Source organism: Schistocerca americana, chromosome 8 (assembly GCF_021461395.2).
Source record: "Schistocerca americana isolate TAMUIC-IGC-003095 chromosome 8, iqSchAmer2.1, whole genome shotgun sequence".
Taxonomy (NCBI): Eukaryota; Metazoa; Arthropoda; class Insecta; order Orthoptera; family Acrididae; genus Schistocerca; species Schistocerca americana.
In genome coordinates, this window is record NC_060126.1 from 104,058,860 (window position 1) to 104,085,079 (window position 26,220).

The window sequence follows — 26,220 nt, forward strand, 5'->3', positions numbered from 1 at the left end:
CACACACACACACACACACACACACGGTAAGTGAGTGGGTGGTCCGTGTATAGAATGGGGAAGGCGCGCGATCTATCTGTGCTTGATCAAGGGCAATTATGAGGACCGGCGCGAACATTTCGGAAACTGCACAACTTTTCGGGCGTTTGAAGAATGCTGTGGTGAGTGTCCTCAGCACGTGGCGTAGCCAGACTAGTAAAACTGGGCAGTCGGCGAACTAACACCAGACTTTAATGCTGGTCCGAGTACAAGTGTGTCTGAACACACAGTGCACCGAACACTCGTAACGATGGGACACCACAGCCAATGATCCATGCATATGCCGATGTTACCACACATCGACGTGGGAGACTACGACTGGAATGGGCACTTGACCATTGGCACTGGATGTTGGCGCAGTGGCAGAGCGTTGCGTGGTCTGACGAAACCCGACAACGTCTTCATCATGCTGTTGGCGTGGAGGGTTGGGGGGCGGGGGGGGGGGGGGCGAATCCGTCGTCTTCCACGGAAAAATCTCCTTGACAGTTGTACTGCAGGACGCAGACAAGCTGGCGGTGGCTCCATTATGCTGTGGGGAACATTCACGTTGACATCCGTGAGTGCACTGGACCTCGTGCGAGGCACTATGACGGCCGAGGAGTATCGGACACTGGTTGCAGACCATGTACACCCGTTCATAACGATCATGTTTCCTGACGGCAGTGGCATTTTGTAACAAGATAACGCGCCATGCCACAAGGCCAGGAGTGTGATGGAGGGGTTCGAGGAACACAGTGGCGAGTTGCAAGTGATGTGCTGGGCCCCCAACTCGGCAGATCTGAACACGATCAAACACATCGGGGTTGGTTGGTTGGTTGTTTCGGGAAGGAGACCAGACAGCGTGGTCATCAGTCTCATCGGATTAGGGAAGGAAGTCGGCCGTGCCCTTTCAGAGGAACCATCCCGGCATTTGCCTAGAGTGATTTAGGGAAATCACGAAAAACCTAAATCAGGATGGCCGGACGCGGGATTGAACAGTCGTCCTCCCGAATGCGAGTCCAGTGTCTAACCACTGCGCCACCTCGCTCGGTAAACACATCTGGGATCTGATTGAAAGTGGCGTCAGAGTTCACCTCTACCCTCCCCGGAATTTACGGGGATTAGGTGACCTGTGTGTGCTAACTGTCTCCAGCGACCTATCAAGGCCTCATTGCTTCCATGCCATGACACGTTGCTGCTGTTATCCGTGCCAAAGGTGAACATACCAGCTGTCAGGTAGATGGTCACAATGTTCTGTCTGAACAGCGTACATTCGACTAGCAAGCACTCGCGAGTTCACGCGGGTATTACTGTCTACGACCGGTGGCTTGCCTGGCGTGGCGGTAATAAATAGTATAGACAAATCCTCCTCATGAACTAGTCTGTCTACTACTGAAAACCGTGTCAAAACCCCTACAACTGTTCAGGGGACACCCTTCACAAAGAGACTGAAAAACGAGGAAGGGGAATTTAATTCATTACAGTTTAGCCAATTTGGACGAAGTATTTATAAATTATGTACACAAACCTTTTTCATGAATCGTCAGTCTATCAGTGAAAACTGCATTAAAATCCGTGGTAGGAAAGTAAACAGGAGGGTGGGGGAGATTTTAATTTATAATATGTGTCAACTTTAACAAATCCTATTTTTCAGTGATGCTTTTCTTGTTATTGTCAGTCAGATTTTTATATCCTCTCTACATCGTCCGTCGTCCGTTATTTTGCTACCCACATAGGTAAACTTATGAACTGCTTTGAAGCCTCTCATTTTCTAATCCATTAGCATCACGTAATTTAATTGGACTGCATTCCATTGCCCTTATTTTACTTTTGTTGATGATCCCGATTCCTTCCTTCTTTTTTTATCAAAAGTTTTCGAACTATGAACAGATAATCAGCACCGTGATAACTGGGAACTTGCTGCAGTCTTTATTTTATTGGTGAATTTACCACTCAGGATCACGCTACATCTTGATTTTGTCTTCTTTTTCGAGTGTTTTCTCTGTTTCCAATCCTCCTTTATCTCCTCAAGTTCTCTAAGATCCTCTCCACATTCTTCTCTTCAGGAGCTCCAATTTCTCTAATTGCAGGTCATCGAGAGGCGTTCGCTGGCGTACAGGCAATCTGTTTTCACCGTAGTATTATAGTGTCTCAGTTTGAAAACAGGAGATGCATTTCTTTCTTGTAAGAGCTCACCAATACTCAAGAAAGGTAGTAGGAGTAATCCACTAAATTACAGGCCCATATCGTTAACGTCGATATGCAGCTGGATTTTAGAACATATATTGTGGTCGAACATTATTAATTACCTCGAAGGAAACGATCTATTGACACACAGTGAACATGGGTTTAGAAAACATCGTTCCTGTGAAACACAACTAGCTCTTTATTCACATGAAGTGCTGAGTGCTATTGACAAGGGAGTTCAGATCGATTCCGTATTCCTGGATTTCCGGAAGGCTTTTGACGCTGTACCACACAAGCGGCTCGTAGTGAAATTGCGTGCTTATGGAATATCGTCTCAGTTATGTGATTGGATTTGCGATTTCCTGTCAGAGAGGTCAGAGTTCGTAGTAATTGACGGAAAGCCATCGAGTGAAACAGAAGTGATTTCAGGCGTTCCCCAAGGTAGTGTTATAGGCCCTTTGCTGTTCCTTAACCATATAAACGTCCGCCCCAGTAGCTGAGTGGTCAGCGTGACGGATTGCCGTCCTCTGGGCCCGGGTTCGATTCCCGGCTGGGTCGGAGATTTTCTCCGCTCAGGGACTGGGTGTTGTGTTGTGTTCATCATCATTTCATCCCCATCCGGCGTGCAGGTCGCCCAATGTGGCGCCGAATGTAATAAGACCTGCGATATGGCGGCCGGACCTGCCCCGCGAGGGGCCTCCCGGCCAATGACGCCAAACGCTCATCATCATCATCACCATATAAACGATTTGGGAGACAATCTGAGCAGCCGTCTTCGGTTGTTTGCAGATGACGCTGTCGTTTATCGACTAATAAAGTCATTAGAAGATCAAAACAAGCTGCAAAACGATTCAGAAAAGATATCTGAATGGTGCGAAAAGTGGCAGTTGACCCTAAATAACGAAAAGTGTGAGGTCATCCACATGAGTGCTAAAAGGAACTCGTTAAACTTCGGCTCCACGATAAATCAGTCTAAGCCGTAGATTCAACTAAATACCTAGGTATTACAATTACGAACAATTTAACGTGGAAAGAACACAAAGAAAATGTTGTGGGGAAGGATAACCGAACGCTGCGTTTTATTGGCAGGACACTTAGAAAATGTAACAGACCTACTAAGGAGTCTGTCTACGCTACGCTTGTCCGTTCACTTTTAGAATATTGCTGCGCGGTGTGGGATCCTTACCAGATAGGACTGACGGAGTACATCGAAAAAGTTCAAAAAAAGGCAGCATGTTTTGTATTACCACGAAATATGGGAGAGAGTGTCACAGAAATAATGCAGAATTTGGGCTGGAAATCATTTAAAAGAAATGCGTTTTTAGTTGCGACGGAATCTTCTCACGAAATTCCAATCGTCAGCTTTCTCCTCCGAATGCGAAAATATTTTGTTGACACCGACCTACATAGGGAGAAACGATCACCACGATAAAATAAGGGAAATCAGAGCTCGTACGGAAAGATATAGGTTTTCATTCTTTCCGCGTGCTATACAAGATTGGAATAATAGAGACTTGTGAATGTGGTTCGATGAACCCTGAAATAAGTCGTGGTTCCTGACCTTCATTGCTTGCATATTCCGCCCTCACAATCATATTCCGCACATCAAGACGCTTCATTCGAACCCGAACTCGATAAGATAAAGTCAATGTTGTATGAATTCATGTAAACGATGTGCAAATAACTATTGCACACCGGGATTGAAATACTCGAGGCTGGCGTACACACGTACATTCCAGACACGACGGTCACAGGAGCTTTTAGTTCGAGAGAGGCAGACCACACACCGGGAGGCCGGTCCCTTCAGAGGACGAGTCAACCTTGGCCGCCCTTGGAGCAGACAGCGTGTGCCTGAGTGAAATGGGCAATGACCCCCGTGTTCGGCTTAAAAGCAAATTCCGCTACATTGTGTGGGAGCATCCAGCCTACGCATTCTTTACACATAGCACGCAGTTTCAGAGATTGTCACAGGGAGACAGCAAACGCCAAACGCCAATACTACAGATTTCCAGATTGGTCACCTTAAACGAAACGTCATTTTCCTGTTATAGAAAAGCAATGCTGGTTGGCAGACGATATTTCTGACGTCTTGAGCTGAAGTAGTAATGGAAGAGACCAAAAGATATACCCGTTCATGTCTGGTGTGGAGAGGCGCCATTCCATTGTCGCTCTTGGAGCGTGGAACAAGTCTCTCCTCAGTACTTCACTGGGAGAGCACCTCTGTCGAGAGCGAATCGAAGTGTGACTCTGTATTGAGTCCTTGCGATTAAGCCTTGTTCACTGTGTTGGCCGACACACTTATTGTGTGGTTTGAACGGACAGAGTTATAGTTAAACGCCTGTGAGCGAATTTTTGAGTGACACCATGGTGGACTGGTTATCTGACTGGTGTACCATGCCAATAGTTAGACTAGGGGCGAATAGGAATCCTTGACTTCATCAAGGCGTAGGGAGAGTTTGATTGGCGAAGGTCAATCCAGATAGAACGAGAGTTATCTTATTTGTCAGCAGCGAGCGGCGCAGACAGCAGTCATCGCAGCTTACGGTATTGTGCTCTACAGCTATTGCGAGCCCAATATTTCCTCCACAACAGTACACTTCACTGAATTTCACACGCGACAGCCTCGACTGTGCCTAGCAACATTCTAAAGGATAATTATTCAAGTTGAGTAGGCACGCCTCTCAGCCAATCTGCCAAGTCAATAACAATCTTACACTTTGTATAGAAATTTCATTAGCGATCCATCCTTGAGAGGTAACTTCACATTCCGAAAAGGACCAGGATATAACTTGTTCAATTCATAACTAAAAGTGCCATTGTGATTTCTCAGAATTTTTGCAAAATAAATAATAATTTTCGTTAGTTTCATGTTTTTCTTACACTAACTAACACTACTCCAGTACCCAAGTATCGCACTAGTTACGTAAGAAATTTTGTGATTTTTTGTATCATTTCCTTACAGCGGACGACTCCAGAAGATATTTATTGCTGAAAGTTTTTCAGGTATTTCTCTTTAGAACGTCAGGAGCGTCTGTCTGACTTCTGTAATAGTGTGGGGGTGGAAACTGCATCTTGCAGGAGCCACAGGGTAAAGGGTACATCTATGATTAATCCGTTGCGCAGAATAACAGAATAGCAGATCAACCCCACGCTCACAACCCTCTGCTAGGCAATTAAATGTGATTTGCAGAGTATCCATGTAGATGTAGATGTAGTTGAATTTTGTGAGTAATTATGGTTCGTCTCCTCACTCGCCCGCCCCTCCAGTGTGATGCCAATATGAGGGTCTCCCCCCCTCAACCCCTCCCCCCCCCCACCGCCCCTCCCCCAAGCCTATATTCTCCAGAAGGCAGCTCTCTTGTGCTGACGGAAAAAGCCATCTCTGTCCTGTGAAGAAACGTGACGTCAATCTGAGACGATTCCAGAAGGACGTCGCGACCTGAGGGCCCAGTGGAGAACGCGGTGCGTTCCCTTGCGTAACGTGCGGATCCTTCCATTAGGAGGACCTCTTAATTGCACGCCCGCGGCCATTGTCTGCACGGTGCAGGTGGGCAGCGCGGATTCCTCGACCGCGTCCAGTTTCTCCAATCCCCCTCCTCCCCTGCTACCCCCCTCCACGGCTCCGCTGTCGGTTCTCACCGGCGTCGCTTTGAGGCGGCGGGCAGGAGCAGTCGCCGCACAGTGCTACCCGAACGCTGCCGGCAACTGGACGAAGGCGGCGGCAAGACACACGCAGCGGGCTACACACGGGAATACTGGACAGCGTTGAGCGGACCCACTCACACACCACACGGGCAGCCATGACCGTCGACGGGTGAGTTTCTTCTCCACAAAACGTTATTAAACAGACATTCGACGCTTTCTTCTTCTTACACTGTTCCCTGTCTGGTGCAACAATATAAGAGCTTCTGGTCCCACTTCTCTCTTCTCACAAGGGAACCTCCCCATCGCACCCCCCTCGCCTTGAAAAAGTGAACACAGATCAATCGAGAAAACAGGAAGAAGTTGTGTGGAACTATGAAAAAAATAAGCAAAATATACAAACTGAGTAGTCCATGCGGAACATAGGCAACATCAAGGAGAATGTGAGGTCAGAAGCGCCGTGGTCTCGTGGTTAGCGTGAGCAGGTGGGAATGAGAGGTCTATCCACTGTGCCCACTTATACCTAAGCCTGAGGGGGGTGCGATGGGGAGGTTCCCTTGTCAGCTAAATCTGTTTCGACAAACTTTTGCCATCATCGGCTTAGTTATACTTTCCGTAAATCTTCTGCAGCTGCCATGTATTCGGCCATTTTAATGACAGAAAAATGTTTCCGAATTATATCTCGGTACACTTAGGTGTCAATATGGAGATACCAGGTTTCTTGTCCCGATTTCGCATTAACTGGTAACAAATGTGTTTGGCTATGGCATTACGAGGAAATGTCGTTTATGGCACAAAAATGCGGTAACCGTTATTGGTTTCTCCGTCTTAAGCAGGGTAGGACGTCAAACGGGACGACGTGGAGCAGGAGAGACGCCATAGTAATTCTTAATTTCCACTGTCTATACTTTTAAAAATAAATTCATAAAACTTTGTCAGAATGACTAGAAAGGGTTCAGGATTTACACTTACAGTGGTGGAAGTTCAAAAATATAAGAAAATAATTTATTTTTTTACATTTGTACTTCACCTTTTTTTCACTTACCATTGGCTGCATTTGTTGCTATAGGTACACTTTTCTTCATAAGTAAGGCAGAGCACAGCATACAAACCATACGTACAGGTGTATGAAACTCTAGAATTTTCCAAATCTATTAAAAACTGTGGTAAAAATTGAGATAATTAACTATAAAATTTGAGTTTTTTCTAAACATGAAGTTAAAAATGTAACAGAACGTTCATTTTTTCATAAATTAAATAATTTCTAGAGTTTCATACACCTGTAAGTATGGTTTGTATGCTGTACAAAATTCATCGAAGAATCTCTCTTACTTATGAAGAAACGTGTACCTATAGCCACAAACGCAGCTAATAGAAGTGAAAAGATGATGAACTTCCACATGTAAAAAAAATTATTTTGTTATGTTTTTGAACTTCCACTGCTATGATTGTGAATCCTTAATTCCTCCTGGTCATGCTGACAAAGTTTTATGAATTTATTCGTAAAAGTATAGACAGTGGAAATTAAAATGTCCTGTGGTGTCTCCCGTTTGACGTCCTACCCCCCTTAAGCTAACTGCAACGACAGTGTATTTTTCACCAGACGCGTTTCGCTTTCATTTATAAAGCATCTTCTGCGACCATTTATGTTTTTACCCTCTTTTTTACATTTTCTGATGTCCTGTGTTTTTCCTACATTGTTAACGGCGGTTTCGCTGTTTTCTGACTTTTATTAACCTGGTTTTTCTAACGTTGCGTCTGTGCTTTTTCGCAGTCACCTCATCTTCGTAAATTTCAGAACAGAATCAGTACTGTAGTGTGGCTTCCACGTGTTTCGCACTCATCACGTAGAATTTGCCTTATAAATAAGTGGAACGAGTCTGGTAAAAAGTACTCTTTCACTACAGTAACAGTAACACGGAAAAACCAATAATAAAATTGATTATAACAGCTGCTGCGGAAGACGACTATACTAACAAACAAGTTAAGTACAATCTGTTTTGTCATCCTTAGTACAGGGCAATTCGTAATGAACATAGTGATTGAAAGCACCTATAATTGTATCGCGCTCAGAGACACATCGCTGATATACAGAGGAACTAAAAGAAATTTTGTCCCGGCGGAGGTTCGAGTCCTCCCTCGGGCATGGGTGTGTGTGTTTGTCCTTAAGATAATTTAGGTTAAATAGTGTGTAAGCTTAGGGACTGATGACGTTAGCAGTTAAGTACAATAAGATTTCACACACATTTGAACAAAAGAAAGTTTAAAAAATCGATTGTTGAGCAAACGCAGAGAATCGGCACGCACATTTTGAAATCAATATCTTCCAAATCGTTGGCTCGGTCGTACTGAACGTGACAATGGAGTGTTCTGCGCTTTGCAACCTAGATTTTCGTACGTGACACCCATAGATTCCTTTTTAGGACGCTCTGTGCAAGTCCTTGTGTATGAGCCTACTTTGGAGAAAAGAGTTCCAGAACGCAAAACGTGTATTTCTAATAACTCCACATACGCTTCAGGAATTACGGCGTGAAATCGATTATCGTCTCAGATCAGTAGTTGTCAGCCTGGGTGTAATACCCCCTGAGGGATAAAATGGAGTTTTCTGCTGGGTAAAAACCAAAAGGCTTTGATTGTGTTTCAGCCATGAAACTAAATTATTTTTAAAAGATCATTACTATTATCAGTATTTGTAAGACTCTAATATTCGTTAAAAAGTTATGAGTAATTACGTTTTTCTCAATTAATAACATTGATGCCAAACTCTGTGCGGTGGATATTAAGGTTCGTCAATCAGACCACGGACCACACACTTATTCTGTGCCTTGTACCTCTTATCGACGACGATAAAAGTGACGCACATATGTATCAAATACTAAATACATAACGAAAATGTCTTCTACAAGTTGTAGATACCTCCTCCAGTAGAGGAGAAATAATTGCTTCATTGCTCACCTCAAAACAGATAAGTCAACTAATTGCCAGAATGACAATAGTAAGTGTAGTGCCGTACACAGTATTATTATTATTATTACTATTATTATTGGAAAGGTGATACACGAAGCATTGGCAGCCCGAATTCTTACAATATCCGCCAGTTCACAAGTGAGAGGTTCAACAAACAAATGATTTACAAACAGTAAACTCATTTTAGCTTGGTTGATTTCAAATTGGGGTGGAGGATGCGAGTGACTATAGGAAAGGGTGTGGTATAGGGGAAGCGTGTTTTGAAAGTGTCTACCCCCACTGTGGACAGGTAGCATTCTTAAATGTGAAGGTGTTGTAGGTAGCACAAGCGATACACCAGAAATTGCTTCATCATCCATTCTAATACACACACACAAACACAAAACACAAAATGGTTCAAATAGCTCTGAACACTATGGGACTTAACATCTGAGGTCATCAGGCTCCTAGAACTTAAAACTATTTAAACATAAATAACCTAAGGACATCACATACATCCATGCCTGATGCAGGATTCGAACCTGCGACCGTAGCAGTCGCGTGCGTGGTTCCGGACTGAAGTGCCTAGAACCACTCGGCCACCGCGGCCGGCCACACACACACACACACACACACACACACACACACACACACACACTCTCTCTCTCTCTCTCTCTCTCTCTCTCTCTCTCTCTCTCTCTACCCGAACTCAACACCTGGGGAAGAAAGACATGTGGCATTCAAGATTAATAGATGTGAAAGTAAATTTTTGAACATCACAGCAATGAAAACAGAAACAAGGAACTGAATGCAACTGGAGCGTGATTCATGATATGCACTGACTGAGAACGACATTATTATTTTTGAGGGAATCAGTTCTCAGCGCCTGAGACTTTGTTTTGCGGATTGCACCCCAAGATCTGTAAAAGAAATTAAGCGGCCGATTTGAATGAAAATCATTGACTGATAAACAACTGTGTGGTTGCTTGTTTCTATGTTTATTTGTAACTTGATAGCTTCTACCGCCTGTTGAGTTTTCCAGCATTAGTCAATAATCGATAAAATTTTCGTACTCTTTGACACCCAGCATTGATAGCCGAGCTGTGTTACAGTCAGCAGAGAGGTTTTTGTGACATTTGCATTGTCTCGTGCATCGAAGTGTATGGGGACAACAAAGTAGAATTTCGAAAATAGCGAAACGTTTTCCTTTTGAGAGTGGTCTTCTTGCAGTTTTCGCAACAACGTTGGCTGGTATATCGGTACACTGGGGATCCGAGGTATAGGAGCGAGCCATCACATTTCACAAATGGTTCAAATGGCTCTGAGCACTATGGGATTTAACTTCCGAGATCATCAGTCCCCTAGAACTTGGAACTACTTAAACCTAACTAACATAAGGACATCACACACATCCATGCCCAAGGCAGGATTTGAACCTGCGACCGTAGCGGTCACGCGGTTCCAGACTGTAGCGCCTAGAACCGCTCGGCCACCGCGGCCGGCCACATTTAACACCTGCTGGATTACGTCTGCAGTAACTGCTGCAAATTCCTAACCTGTTTGTTTCAAAGCCAAAAGATGGGTATATGATATTAAATACAATTCTATTTAACTACTGAGCATCTATTCGGATTTCTCATAACTGTGGAAGAAGAATACTTGAGATCGAAAGGTGAAGTTCAAGTATACATGTCCTTTTCCAGAGACACGATAGATGACTGCTACAGTGACTGTGGCTTTGTTTATTCAAACAAAAAACTGAATTCTACGTCAGCTACTTTCACGCTTTCAGCTGTCGGGTTTCTCGTGCACAAGACGTTTTGCCCAATCTGCGTATCTCGCTCAGAGACGTTTGATTCCATTATTGGATCTTAAGAAATTTAATATAATTCGTTTGAAATGTAAGACGGTCATATTAAATTGTTATTGTCAATTCACAAGTAGGACGAATGTAAGGTCCTATTCAGTCAAGTGTCAAAAGAGAAAAAGGAACAACTGATTTGTGTTTGGGAGGGGGGAAGGGAGGGGAGGGGCGGGAATTTCGTGTGTGGGTGGGTAGACAGGGTGTGTATGTGTGTTTCTGTGATGACGTCACTAGATACAAACTAACAGCTGAGGTGATGGAGAGTGCTGTCGCTTATTGACGCAGAAAACACAAATCTTAATTACCAATTCAAAATATGAACATCTGTCCTCCGAAAAACGTATTAAGCAATTTAACTTCCACAATGTCTCGTTCTGCTTCTGGAATGCTATGTGCCTCTATTTCCGATAAAAGATCGACGCTTGACATCACGTCCGAGATTTTAGAGACTGATTCCTAGCTCACATAAATGCGAGTGGCAATCGGTTGAGATTATGACGACAGAAACAATGCTGCTTTCGCCTGAATGATAAGTCTAACCACTATGGGGATAATGATAATTTGAAATCTCAGTTCTTCCGAATACAAGTTTAATTTGTTAAGCACTTGCGCTCTCAGTCGATCCTTTCGGCATTGGGCAGCGTGTTTCGCAGTAGTACAGGCTGCGTTTCGCTGGATATGCGCTGGTAAATACGATTTATGTAGCGGTAATGAAACACAAAGACTCGAACTTTGCTTCAATGGCACAAACGCTTGGTGTCTCATGTTCGCGATCTGCCAACAATGTTGTGGCCAGAATTAAAATCTGTAACAGTGTAAGAGCTCCCTGAGGAACTGTATTGGCTGTGTGCTACCGAACGTGATGCCTTTGAGAAGCGATGACTTTAAGCTGAATTCATTGTACGGAAATACAGCCGGTTGTAATGGCGCTGCATCATCCTCGCGTCATGTAGAGATAAAGTGCTCATGCAGCGTATTTTCTTATTTCTCGACACCCGTGCAGCGTTGCCAAAAGAGCAGAGACACAATCGTATACGATAACGTTTGTGGCCGTTATATGAAAATGACGTCGTTCATGCAAAATAAATAGAAGATGTGCAAATTTATTTCCGTTTGAATGTAGTAGAGTTAAATTAGAAGATACTGAAGGAAATAGATTGGGAAATGAGACACTAAAAGTAGCAGGTGAGTTTTGCTATGTTGGCAGCAAAATAACTGACAATGGCGGAAGTAGTGAGGATGTAAAATGCAGACTGGCTACAGAAACCAAAGCATTTCTGAAAAAAATATGGATTTCGGATGTAATTTAAGTGTTAGAAACTCCTTTCTGAAGGTATTTGTCTGGAGTGTAGCCATGTACGGACGTGAAACGTGGACGATAAGCACTTCAGACAAGGAGAGAAGAGATGCTTTTGAAATGTGGTTCTGTGAGAGTGTGCCGAAGATTAAATCAGTAGATCACGTAACTAGTGATGGGGTACTGAATTGAATTATGGGAAAAGAAGTTTATGGCGTAACTTGATTGAAAGAAAGACACATTGTGAGTAATCAAGGTGCTGCCAGTTTATACTGGAAATAAGTGTCGGGAGCAAACATTGTCGAGGAAGACCAAGGGTAGACCATAGTAAGCAGGTTCTAATAGATGCAGGTCGCAGTAGTTATTCGGAGATGAAGAGGTCTGTACAGAATAGATTATAGTTGAGAACTGCATGAAATCAGTCTTCGGACTAAAGGCCCCAGCAACAACGTATCCCATAGTTTCAAAAAGAGCTCTTGTTAACATTAGACGGAAGCTGTACAAGTGCTTTACCGTCTTCTTGCACGAGAAATTACATCGACAGCCGAATAAAACACATTGGAGGTTACAAATAAGAAGGCTCCACGATACTTAGCTGGAAAGGATTCGACTACTGAGTTGCTGTTTTTTTTTATAGTAATCTGCCCTTCGGTTGATTCGACATTGTCCTCATTTCTTCCTATACTGCGCTAATCTCTCCCACTTCACGTAATTACAATACGTAATACTCTACATGATCCGTTTTGCGTATTCCAGCGTTTGTCTGCCCCAAATACTTTTCTTGAGACTTTTCACCTTATAGGATTTGTGGAGAAGGATCCGAATAGAAGTCGCAGTGGGTAAGGAAACGTATCCGTACAGAACAAATCCTAAACCGGTCGTCCACTTTTATGCCTTCTAAGATTTCCATAGATACCTTAAAGTAAATACTGCAATGATTCCTTTGCAAACGACACACTCGGTTTCCTTTCCCATCCTTTTCTAATGCCATCTTGAGCTTCATTTCTAATAAACTTAACGTTGACGGAACATTAAGTCTTAATTTTCTCGTCATCTGTGTTTATTTTCTCTTTAGTTCCTATTTCATCTGTTGACTTAAACTTTAACAGCTTTTCGTAGCATTACATTTCAAATATAGTATTCTTCTTCTTCTTCTTCGTCTTCTTCTTCAGATATCTTAAGCTTCACTTCCAAACAATGCAGTTGTCCAGACGGACGTGCACTTTCACTTTCAAGAACTTCTTATTCCGTTGCGCAACGTTATTTTATACTAAAAGAGCTATTTTGTTAATGAATGTATCCTTTGCCTGCGCTAGTTCTTCGTCATCTTGCTTCCAAGATACGAAAATTCCTTCACTCGTTCATCAGCTTTAAATTTAGTTATACGATAGTCTCCTTTCTACTTGTCTTCATCACTCTGATTTTAGATTTGCTCATCCATAACCCTGACTCTGCGCTAAGTACACTGTGATATCCGTTCAACAGATCATGTGTCACTCATCCACTTATTTCAGAGCAGAGCACTACGTTCTCTGCATACCTTAACGTTAGTACTCTTGAACTTTGTGTGCTGAAATATTTCTTTCATGTCCTCCGTTGCTTTATGGATTTACAGTTTAAATAACAAGGATAAGCTGTAATCGTGTCTTGTATACTCGTTACGTAAACTATTCCCCTTTAGCCTTGCACTTTTATTAGGTTTGAAGGCTGTATTTGAAGGCTATAAGGCTCGCACAATGAGGAAAACCAGGGAGGTTCCTTGAAATATTGAGATTCGCACAGAATGCAACATATTTCTTGTGCCGATAGAACTAATTCGTACGATATCTAAGAATGAAAAGTGGAGAAATGTCTTCGTTCCCATATTAACGAGAGGCATCTTCGGTTTTGTAGTCACTTACTAAGGCCCATATTAAGCTAAAAAGGACCTTTCTCTTACTTTCATAAAGAATATGATAAAAGTATACTGTCAGAGATTTTATGGAACGTCTTTTATACAGGGTATTACAAAAAGGTACGACCAAACTTTCCTCACACACAAATAAAGAAAAGATGTTATGTGGACATGTGTCCGGAAACGCTTAATTTCCATGTTAGAGCTCATTTTAGATTCGTCAGTATGTACTGTACTTCCTCGATTCACCGCCAGTTAGCCCAATTGAAGGAAGGTAATGTTGACTTCGGTGCTTGTGTTGACATGCGACTCATTGCTCCACAGTACTAGCATCAAGCACATCAGTACGTAGCATCAACAGGTTAGTGTTCATCATGAACGTGGTTTTGCAGTCAGTGCAATGTTTACAAATGCGGAGTTGGCAGATGCCCATCTGATGTATGGATTAGGACGGGGCAATAGCCGTGGCGCGGTACGTTTGTATAGAGACAGATTTCCAGAACGAATGTGTCCCAACAGGAAGACGTTCGAAGCAATTGATCGGCGTCTTAGGGAGCACGGAACATTCCAGCCTATGACTCGTGACTGGGGAAGACCTAGAACGACGAGGACACCTGCAATGGACGAGGCAATTCTTCGTGCAGTTGACGATAACCCTAATGTCAGCGTTAGAGAAGTTGCTGCTGAACAAGGTAACGTTGACCACGTCACTGTGTGGAGAGTGCTACGGGAGAACCAGTTGTTTCCGTACCATGTACAGCGTGTGCAGGCACTATCAGCAGCTGATTGGCCTCCATGGGTACTCTTCTGCGAATGGTTCATCAAACAATGTGTTAATCCTCATTTCAGTGCAAATGTTCTCTTTACGGATGAGGCTTCATTCCAACGTGATCAAATTGTAAATTTTCACAATCAACATGTGTGGGTTGACGAGAATCCGCACTCAATTGTGCAATCACGTCATTAACACAGATTTTATGTGAACGTTTGGGCAGGCGTTGTTGGTGATGTCTTGATTGGGCCCCATGTTCTTCCAACTAAGCTCAGTGGAGCACGTTATCATGATTTCATACGGGATTATCTGTGCTGCTAGAGCATGTGCCTTTACAGATACGACACAACATGGGGTTCATGCACGATGGAGCTCCTGCACATTTCAGTCGAAGTGTTCGTACGCTTCTCAACAACAGATTCGGTGACCGATGGATGGGTAGAGGCGGACCAATTCCATGGCCTCCACGCTCTCCTGACCTCAACCCTCTTGACTTTCATTTATGGGGGCATTTGAAAGCTCTTGTCAACGCAACCCCGGTACCAAATGTAGAGACTCTTCGTGCTCGTATTGTGGACGGCTGTGATACAATACCCCATTCTCCAGGGCTGCATCAGCGCATCAGGGATTCCATGCGACGGAGGGTGGATCCATGGTATCCTCGCTAATGGAGGACATTTTGAACATTTCCTGTAACAAAGGTGTTTGAAGTCACGCTGGTACGTTCTGTTGCTGTGTGTTTCCATTCCATGATTAATGTGATTTGAAGAGAAGTAATAAAATGAGCTCTAACACGGAAAGTAAGCGTTTCCGGACTCATGTCCACATAACATATTTTCTTTCTTTGTGTGTGAGGAATGTTTCCTGAAAGTTTGGCCGTACCCTTTTGTAACACCCTGTATAAGCTATTTGACAAAGTTCTTTTACTGTGTAATTCGAACCTAAGGAGGAGTGGAGAGAGTTTGTTGAAGACCAACTTGTAATGCTCCATAGATTTAAAAAATTATAATGTATGGACAGACCTAGATATTTTTAGAACGTGAGATACAATCCAAGAGAGACAAAATGCAGGAAGGGAAGAATCACAAATTTGATGGTATAGTCTGAATGGTGGAAGAGAAATTGGAAGACTGCGGACAAGCTAGTAACAAGTTGCACTCTGATCGCAACACGCGAATCACGTGTTCGGTAAGAGAAGATGATGAACAACAAAAAAAGAAGAAGAAAGAGCTTTGAGAGGACATCAAGTACGTGTCTGTCTTTGGTGAATAGTACCTGATAGTACAGCTAAGGAGAGCTAGAAACTTCGCTGTGAAATATCCAGAGTGCAAATCAAAGCGTTAAGTCATGGAGGCCACGCCAGTAATCTGTGAGGAGAACGAAGACAAAGAGAATTTTCAAGTAAAGATATCGAGGTGGTTGGTTTTTATTTTGATGGAAAGGAGCGGGAGCTTTTAAAACGGTTCCAGTACAGTGCAGCTGATACAACATGTCTGCTGGACTCGGCGCACAAGCAAAGTTATCGTATTGTGAGAGCCTCCTACTGTAACAGGGGGCAGCGCTTTTTCGCGGACGCCTCGCGAGGTTTTCTGCGTGACTCTGCGTAGCCACTTCGAGAGACAAAATTCCGTCGTGCGTAAGTAGAAAGTTGCGAAGCGTGGCTGCGTTGTTTGGTTACGACTGGGAGCGTGGCGTGGTGTGGTGTGCTGCGGAGAAAGTGAGCTGGGCCGGAGTTGCATCACGTGCCCCGCCGCCGCGTCTCGCCGTTGGACACGTGTTGGACATCACGAGGGCCGGCCGCGGCGCTCCGTCTGCCGTGGAGAGCGGCGTGCGGCCCTTGAAACGGTGGAGCTGCCACCCGCCATTGCCACCGACAAGGAGACCGCGCCTCCTCGTCTCCACAGATTTCGTCCAAATTTATGGACTAAGCACAGCTTGGACGGGAATTGTGGTATCGATAGCTACGATCCCACTGCTTAGGTTGGCACTACGACGGACATCGACGACAGTGCTCTCTAGCCGGCGCTGGAGAGCCCTACGAGCATCGCTTCAGATTCTGCCCATTTGATCAGGTGCAGCCAGCCAGGGCACTTCGCTTCAGCATCGCACCTACGTACAAAGTTATGTAATCGTTTATCACCTTGTTTTTGCAACCAGTAAACCACGTTCTTGCAGTACCGACTTGTATTACCTGTTTTTCGTTCCTAACCACGCGCCGCCTCCCAGGCGGGATACAAAAGGAATGCAAGTGACGGAAGTGGTAGCTCCAGATGGCCGAGCGTTTAGAGAAAAATAGTATTTTTGGCGCGGGCCAGGCGCATCGTGAGCCATTTGGTGACAGTAGGACCATACTGATCCAAGTGACAGTCTCCCTTTGTTCTTACCGCTCGGATGCATGGAAGAAAATATAAATTTTCGTGCCACGTGCAAAAGCCACCGTCTTTTGTAAAAACGTCTCTACCTCCACTTTAGAATTGATTTTACATTTAAAAATACATCCTACCGTTCTCATCGAAGCGAAAAACCACACTGGGAGAGTTATGGCTGCAAGTTATAGCTCTGATTAGCGCGAAAGCTGAAGTTCTACAAGCTTAAAATACCGGGTGATCAAAAAGTCAGCATAAATTTGAAAACTGAATAAATCACGGAATAATGTAGATAGAGAGGTACAAATTGACACACATGCTTGGAATGACATTGGGTTTTATTAGAACCAAAAAAAATACAAAAGTTCAAAAAATGTTCGACAGACGGCGCTACATCTGATCAGAAGAGCAATAATTAGCATAACAAAGTAAGACAAAGCAAAGATGATGTTCTCTACAGGAAATGCTCAATATGTCCACCATCATTCCTCAACAATAGCTGTAGTCGAGGAATAATGTTGTAAACAGCACTGTAAAGCATGTCCGGAGTTATGGTGAGGCATTGGCGTTGGATGTTGTCTTTCAGCACCCTAGAGATGTCGGTCGATCACGATACACTTGAGACTTCAGGTAACCCCAAAGCCAATAATCGCACGGACTGAGGTCTGGGGACCTGGGAGGCCAAGCATGACGAAAGTGGCGGCTGAGCACACGATCATCACCAAACGAGGCGCGCAAGAGATCTTTCACGCGTCTAGTAATATGGGGTGGAGCGCCATCCTGCATAAACATCGAACGTTCCAGAAGGTGTTTATCAGCCGGGGTGGGGATGATGCGATTCTGTAACATATCGGCGTACCTCTCACCCGTCACAGTAGCAGTCACTGACGTTTTGCTATCCAGCGCCATGTGTCGGACATTTTGTGAACTTTGTTTTTTTCGGCTCTTATAAAACCCCATGTCATTCCAAGCATGTGAATCAATTTTTACCTCTCTATCTACATTATTCCGTGGTTTATTAAGTTTTCAAATTTATACTGACTTTTTGATCACCCGGTATTATGATGATTGTGACTTATAGTTTGGAGTTCGTGTAATTTGTTCCATTAAAGTCAAAACAGCAGCAAAAGAAGGGGACAGATATCTTCACGCGTCAGGCATGGATGGACTTCGTGCGTGGCTGTCGGAAGCGTAAGCCTTTCATAGATCGAGATATGACTGACGAGTTCCTGAATTTTGACAGCCTGTCAGGTCACTACAAAGACTACCAGACTGTTTTCGGAGAGGCTGCAAAGAAATCCGAAAAACAAAATTCTTCAAAGACTCAGTCCTTATACATTAAAATGATGACTGTAACACAAAAGTATAAAGCGAGTGACCTCACATCTAATGAAACAGATTTGCAGGCATTTCTGCTAAGCCTCCGACATTCATGTATGTATAGTCCAGGGCAGCAACGCCAATACCATACAAAAAATACAAGATATAAAAAATTCTTAAATTTGTTCCATCAGTTCATCATCCATTCCACCTATAGATTCCCCATGTATCCAGAAGAGGATGAGGTGATGAGACCCAGGACACTAAAATCATGTTAACCTCCGGATCTGAAGAGGATTAAATTTGATTACGTCCTTAGATCTTCAGTGTTTCGATGTAACGCAATTGTAATTTCATTCTTTGGTTGTACTAAGGTTGCCTAATGATGAAGAATCCAAACTTTTTGTATCTTCCGATAAAAAGACTTCAATAAAACATTTCTTATTTATTCTAACATATCAGTCAACATTTCATTAGATATTAAAATATAATAAATGATCCCTTTCGTTAAAGCAAACACAAATGCGTTTCCTTAGTTTTCTTGAAATGATGAGATCGCCACTTGCATCAGCATGGTTCTGCCGTCGCAATCGATGTTGGCGTATGTTCCACGCAGCGGTTGGCGCAGCCGAAAGAGTGCAGATTGGTAATCCGGGAAATGTGGGACCAAGTCTCTCGGCGAAAGCTTTGGTAATTTTTTCATCTTCAATTTTTACTTTACTTACACTGAAAATAAACAGAAATAATGGTCACTATATTATAAGACTAATATGTACAATTACATGTTTGCTGTAAAGATCCCATACAAGAAAAAAACTTAGTTTATATCCGTAAAAGGTTTGTTCTCATAGCAGAATTTGGGAGCAAACGACGCGTCACGCTTCATTTCGACATACGAGGGCTATTCGGAAAATGAATTCCGATCTTTCGCGAAATGGAAACCATTTTAAAAATCCGTGCGCACAGTGAGCGCGTAAAGATGCATAGAAAGTAGTGCCTCCCGCCATGTACGAAATTTCGCCTGAAGCTATGCAACCTACATAGCAAAACTGGTACTACTTCCTTCAAGACAGTTATCAATAGCATTCTGCAGGGGCAATGAAGATGCCTCTTCGGTGTTTTCGATGGAAAGCGTTTGATCACCCTCAATACAGCCAGTAATTGGATCCTCCTGAGTTTCATCTCTGCTCACATGAACCGCTGGCTATGAAGGCAACATTTTTGTCACTGTCACCTAGCTGCAGACCAGCATAGAGAATTGGTGGAAAGCACTGGCGGCTGCCTTCTATGACGAGGGCAATGGAAATTTACTTGTTGTAAATGAGGCTGTTGTAAGTTTCTCACATTTTGACGAAGTATTGACGACATTCCTATATTTTGCTACTTACTCATCCACCATGTTCTGCATCCTCTGTCCAATTGAACCAGTACTTTCGTGTAGGCATACGTAGACTGTTCGCAATAATTTTCGAGAAATGGTCACAGCACACTGCGCTGTATATGAGTGATTTACTTTGTTCAGTTTCGGCTTATTTGCAGTGTCAGCAACGTAAAAATTGAAAACAAAGACAGTTTCCGCATGGAGGCTCGAACCCGCAACCCCCGGTTACCGTTCTCCACTCTTTCCGCTGCGCCAACCACTGCCTGGAACCTACGCTAACATATATGGCTCATGCCTCAGCCGGCCCGCGCCAAAAATGCCATTTTCTCTAAACGTTTAGCCATCTGGAGCTCCCATCTCCATTACTTTCTTTTTTGGCCGAGCCTACACACCATAAATTTGGACGAAATCGATGGTGACGAGTAGGCGCGTCCCCTCGTGAGAACTCAATCGTTTCTGCAGAACCTCACAGAACTTCTTCCGGTAGTTGCAGAGTTCTGTCGTGAGGAAACCGGAAAAATACAGACGTTATGCAAACACGCGCTGTTTTTCTACTTGCTTACGATTGGGTTTTTCCAGATCGAACGGCTAAAGCCTGATAAAAATGATTTTAATTGGAGATAAATTACGCCTTATGCGCGACACAGAGTTTGTTTTTCCAGTATAGACTATATCTCAATAGTTTCTTTTCTACTTTCAGTATTTCTTTTTTATTTTGGTGCTGACTAGTCACCATCATGTAACAATTCCAATTCCTGTTCTTTCTTTGTCGTTTCCTGTTTTTACAGTACCGTACTCCCTCATTTTCTCTCCGGGTTGTCTTTTTCTTTCTTCTGCGCATATTCTTCCCAATTTCGTATTTCTTCTACCTTGAAAGCCTTCTAAACTTCATATTTTATACTTAGAAGAGTTTCATTTTGATGTTTCCGATTCTTTGATGATGTTTCTTTCTAGTCCTTTTCTTATTTGTGTAATATATGCTTTGTTTCTTTAACAGGTTCTCATTCATTCCGTACAAGATTAGTCCCACGCCGGCCGGTGTGGCCGTGCGGTTCTAGGCGCTTCAGTCTGAAACCGCGTGACCGCTACGGTCGCAGGTTCGAATCCTGTCTCGGGCATGGATGTGTGTGATGTCCTTAGGTTAGTTAGGTTTAAGTAGTTCTAAGTTCTAGGGGACTGATGACCACAGATGTTAAGTCCCATAGTGCTCAGAGCCATTTGAACCAACCATTAGTCCCACTCTTGCCATTACTTCTGATATTTTCGATGTGTCTTCGTAGATCTCCTTGTTACTTCTCATTATGCAACCATTTGTAGTTTCTAATACACCCACTATTTTTCTAACAACGCGCCTTTCAAGTTGGTATTCATATGCATGTAAATATTCTGGTCTTACCGCTGTGGTAAAGTGTTTTAGTTTTGTTTTTCTGAATATGCATTTCTTGTTGGAGATATTTTTGCCAGTAATATGCTCTTTCTATCTTATTAACTCTTACTCTTATTGAAAATTTCTCTAGTCCATCTTATTATATAGTTTCTCCTATATACTTTAATTTAGTTACTAGCGCTATTTTGCTTATTTGTGTTTCTGTGTGTTCTCGTGATTTTTTTAAATACATTTTATTAATTTTCTTTTTTAAGTTGAAATTTTGAGAGCAGTTCTGTTCGCCATTTTTTTAGAAGTCAGGTTTTCTGAAAGTATCGCAAAATAGTTTTCAAAAGCCACGCAGTTTAATTCTATTTGTATGCTTGCCAGAAATACTGGAGCAGTTTTGCAGTTTTTTCGCTCCAAATTCCAGATCCTTACAATTTTTTTTCTAAAACGCAGTTAAACAGTAAAGGTGATAAACCGCTCCCTGGTCGATCGTCAGTTTTCACTTCGAGTGGCTGTGATACTTCCCACACAAATTTAACTTTAGATGTCATACTTCTTATAGTTTCATGAATTACGTTAGCTGATTTGGTTTTAACATCAAATTCGTTGATGGTTTTATCTACTGTTCCTCTATCTACCGAATAACATACTTCGTAGAAATCAATAACGGAAGCAGTTACAGTTTTGCTGGTTAACACTTTGTGGAGAATTATCGATTTTAAGTTAAAAATATGTTCTGTGCAGGATCTTTCCCTTCGGAAAGCATCTCGACCTTTTCCAAGTTGTTTTTGTATTTCGTTTATTGTTCTTTCTGAAAAGTATTGTACGATGGTGTCTTTTGGATGCGACATGAATTTCGACTTTAATGGAGCGATAATTTGGCGTTAAATTATACATTAATTTATATATGCAACTAAAACCAAATATCACAGAGATGACGCATTAGATGTTGTTCGTTTATGCTTGCTGAAAAGTAAGCCTAGAGTACCAATTTGGAAACCACAGAAAATGAGGAGAGCTCCAACATCTAAAGGATGATTTTAATGTACATATGTGTATCTTTTGCACTACTCACAAAGAAGACGCAGGTCCAAAGAGGTGTTGGCAGAAGATGGTGGTTCATGGGAGTCATGAACCCTTGCCCTAAAAGAAGGCAACATTATAGTAAATGCGAGATTTCTCAGGTAACTCCTGGAGAATGAAGTATCAGACTCGAAAATGGCAGGGACTTTTAAAAATTATAAGCGACGTTTAACACAGGACACTTGTTTTAGCATGAGGATCTGGCCACATGAATGTGCTTACGTCCTCACCGCCTGACCGGCAACGTTTCAGCCAGGAAAAGTCGCCCATCCACAGGCAGACCGCGTCTCTGTGAACAACAAATCCGACGGAGCGTGAGTTCACAAGTAGGAAGTTGAGTAAGGCAAGACGGAAAGAGAGAGATGGTCCACCAAGAAAAATAAATAACAGAAAAGCCGACTTCTCGGACGTTGGAGGGGACGGCTCAAAGGAACTCCGTTTGCACTGCTTATACGCTTGCACAGTCGTATTGGGTAAACATGTGTTCACAGTCCTGGTGTTAAGGGAAACTCTGATAATACCGAATGCGATGCTGTGTACATTGTGACGTTGTTAAAGTAGTGAGAGTCTGTTGCTGTCTTAGTTATTACACTACAGGACATTAAAATTGCTACACCACGAAGATGACGTGCTACAGACACGAAATTTAACCTACAGGAAGACGATGCTGTGATATGCAAATGATTAGCTTTTCCGAGCATTCACACAAGGTTGGCACCGGTGGCGACACCTACAACGTGCTGAGATGAGGAAAGTTTCCAACCGATTTCTCATACACAAACAGCAGTTGACCGGCGTTGCCTGGTGAAACGTTGTTGTGATGCCTCGTGTAAGAAGGAGAAATACGTATCATCACGTTTCCGACTTTGATAAAGGTCAGATTGTAGCCTATCGCGATTGCGGTTTATTGTATCGCGACATTGTTGCTAGCGTTGGTCGATATCCAATGACGTTTGCAGCAACATGGACTATCAGCTCGGAGACCATGGCTGCAGTTACCCTTGGGCTGCATTACAGACAGGAGCGCCTGCGATGGTGTACTCAGCGACGAATCTGGGTGCACTAATGGCAAAACGTCATTTCTACGGATGAATCCAGGTTCTGTTTACAGCATCATGATGGTCGCATCCGTGTTTGGCGACATCGCGGTGAATGCACATTGGAAGCGTGTACTCGTCATCGCCATACTGGCGTATCACCCGGCGTGATGGTATGGGTTGTCATTGGTTACACGTCTCGGTAACCTCTTGCTCGCATTGACGGCACATTGAACAGTGGACGTTAAATTTCATATGTGTTACGTCCCGTGGCTCTACCCTTCTTTCGATCCCTGCGAAACCCTACATTTCAGCAGCATAATACACGACCGCATATTGCAGGTCCTGTATGGACCTTTATGGATGCAGAAAATGTTCGAGTGCTGCCCTGGCCAGCACATTCTCCAGATCTTTCACCAATTGAAAACGTCTGGTCAATGGTGGCCGAGCAACTGGGTTGTCACAATACGCCAGTCACTACTCTTGATGAACTGTGGTATCTCGTTGAAGCTGCATGGGCAGCTGTACCTGTACACGCCATCCAAGGCCTGTTTGACTCAATGCCCAGGCGTATCAAAGCCGTTATTACGGCCAGAGGTGGTTGTTCTTGGTACTGATTTCTCAGGATCTATGCACCCAAATTGCGTGAAAATGTAAGCACATGTCAGTTCTAGTATAATCATTTGTTCAATGAATACCCGTTTCTCATCTGCATTTCTTCTTGGTGTAGCAATTTTAATGGCCAGTAGTGTATATCGATTGCGTAACACATGTACTTCTCAAAATTTTCCGACGAATGCCTCTCAGATGTTGCACTTAAATCAGCTGCAATGTTTTGTTAGTGTTCTGTACCTCAATCGGTAAAAACGGATTCCTTATAGGACCACTTCCTTGTCCGTCTGCGCTGACCTTTGCCTTGTTTCTTTCCCGCCGTCACACCAGGTTAACTATGCAGCACTCGGGGAAATACGGTGATAACGATGTGGTCTGGTCGCTCTTGGAACTCCTTGGCGTCTTTCCCACACTCAAGCCTTCACAGAGGTGAAGGGTGAGTCATTGTTTGAAAATCCCAGTCCCGTGTACACTGTACGTTAGGCCCTCCGCCCAAGTCTTTTTAGGCGTTTCCGTTCCCGACGTACACGCAAGACTTTCACAAAGGAATCGCGTCAGTGAACTGCCCATTCTCAGATTAGCCGCCACAAGTACTTCAGAACCACGAATAATAATTTGGAAGAATATTCCTAAAAATAACGTAGTAAATTCGATTGCACAGAAGAATGAGTGGTTATGCATGTCAGTGCGAGCAACAGCAGCCAGTGTACAACGAGTGCCGCGACACAGCCTTCCTCCCGACTCCAAGCATGACGGTCTGTAGCCGTTTAGTACCCGCGAGCCGCATAGTCAAAGTCAACTTGTTGTGTCGACCTGCTGGAAGTTGTCGGCCTTGATATAACGGTTACAGTCTGTCGCTGGCGCCGTGGGGGTCACATGTTCGTTTCTCAACTTCTGTTGTTATTTATCAACTAACGTTTCTGATTCCTGGAGGCTCCTGGACTTACTTATTTATCAAATATTAATAGAGTATTGCATGTATAAACAGTGACAATCTTTGCTGAGGAAGACAGTTCAGCTCCGCCTGTATTTTCATGTGTGTTCAGTAAATGCGCTTTCATTGCGAAATGTTCGTTCCCGTTACTCGTACAGCAGTTCCTATTGTAACAGTATTTTCAACCTAATGGACACAAAAAGTGCAAAGATTCAACAAAAGTTTGGATTGACATCATTAGAAATTAGTTTAAATATTAAAGGGCTTAGAAATTTAGTAAAAGAAAAAAACTGGATATTTTAAGACACATTGTACACGGTAGGCGAAATAAAACTCTCCTGGAAAATATTTCAGACACCTTAAGGTAGGCAACCCAACTTACTCAATCCACTCTATTTGCTTACTACATAAGCTACACTATTGGTCATTAAAATTGATACACAACGAACATGAGGTGCTACAGACGCGAAATTTAACCGACAGGAAGAAGATGCTGTGATATGCAAATGATTAGCTTTTCAGAGCATTGATACAAGGTTGGCGCCGGTGGCGACACCTGCAATGTGCTGACATGAGGAAAGTTTCCAAACGATTTCTCATACACAAACAGCAGTTGACCAGCGTTGCCTGGTGAAACGTTGTTGTGATGCCTCGTCTAAGGAGGAGAAATGCGTACCATCACGTTTCCGACTTTGAGTAAGGTCGGATTGTAGCCTATCGCGATTACGGTTTATCGTATCGCGACATTGCTGCTCGCGTTGGTCGAGATCCAATGACTGTTAGCAGAATATGGAATCGGTGGGATCAGGAGGGTAATACAGAACGCGGTGCTGGATCCCAACGGCCTCGTATCACTAGCAATCGAGATGACAGGCATCTCTTCCGGACGGCTATAACGGATCTTGCAGCCACGTCTCGATCCCTGAGTCAACAGATGGGGACGTTTGCAAGACAACAACCATCTGCACGAACAGTTCGACGACGTTTTCAGCAGCATGGAGTATCAGCTCGGAGACCATGGCTGCAGTTACCCTAGACGCTGCATCACAGACAGGAGCGCCTGCGATGGTGTACTTAACGACGAACCTGGGTGCACCAATGGCAAAACGTCATGTTTTCGGAAGAATGCAGGTTGTGTTTACAGCATTATGATGGTCGCATCCGTGTTTGGTGACATCGCGGTGAACGCACAGTGGAAGAGTATATTCGTCGTCGCCATACTGGGGTGATGGTAAGAGGTGCCATTGGTTACACGTCTCGGTCACCTCTTGTTCGGATTGTGGGCACTTTGAACAGTGGACGTTACATTTCAGATGTGTTACGACCCGTGCCACTACCCTTTATTCGATCCCTGTGAAACCCTACGTTTCAGCAGGATAATGCACCAACGCATGTAGCAGGTCCTGTACGGGACTTTCTGGATACAGAAAATGTTCGACTGCTTCCATGGCCAGCACATTCTCCAGATCTCTCACCAACTGAAAACGTCTGG

At 43.5% G+C, this 26,220-nt stretch overlaps 1 protein-coding gene across 1 annotated transcript in view; it reads left to right on the forward strand.

Moving 5' to 3' along the window:
• The first annotated feature begins 5,877 nt into the window (after window positions 1–5,877).
• Window positions 5,878–26,220, forward strand: part of LOC124544668 (putative fatty acyl-CoA reductase CG5065) — a 241,998-nt gene continuing 221,655 nt past the window's right edge. The window contains exon 1 of the mRNA XM_047123286.1: window positions 5,878–6,019. Coding sequence (XP_046979242.1) covers window positions 6,006–6,019 — 14 coding nt within the window. The 5' untranslated portion in view covers window positions 5,878–6,005. The remainder of the gene's footprint in view (window positions 6,020–26,220) is intronic.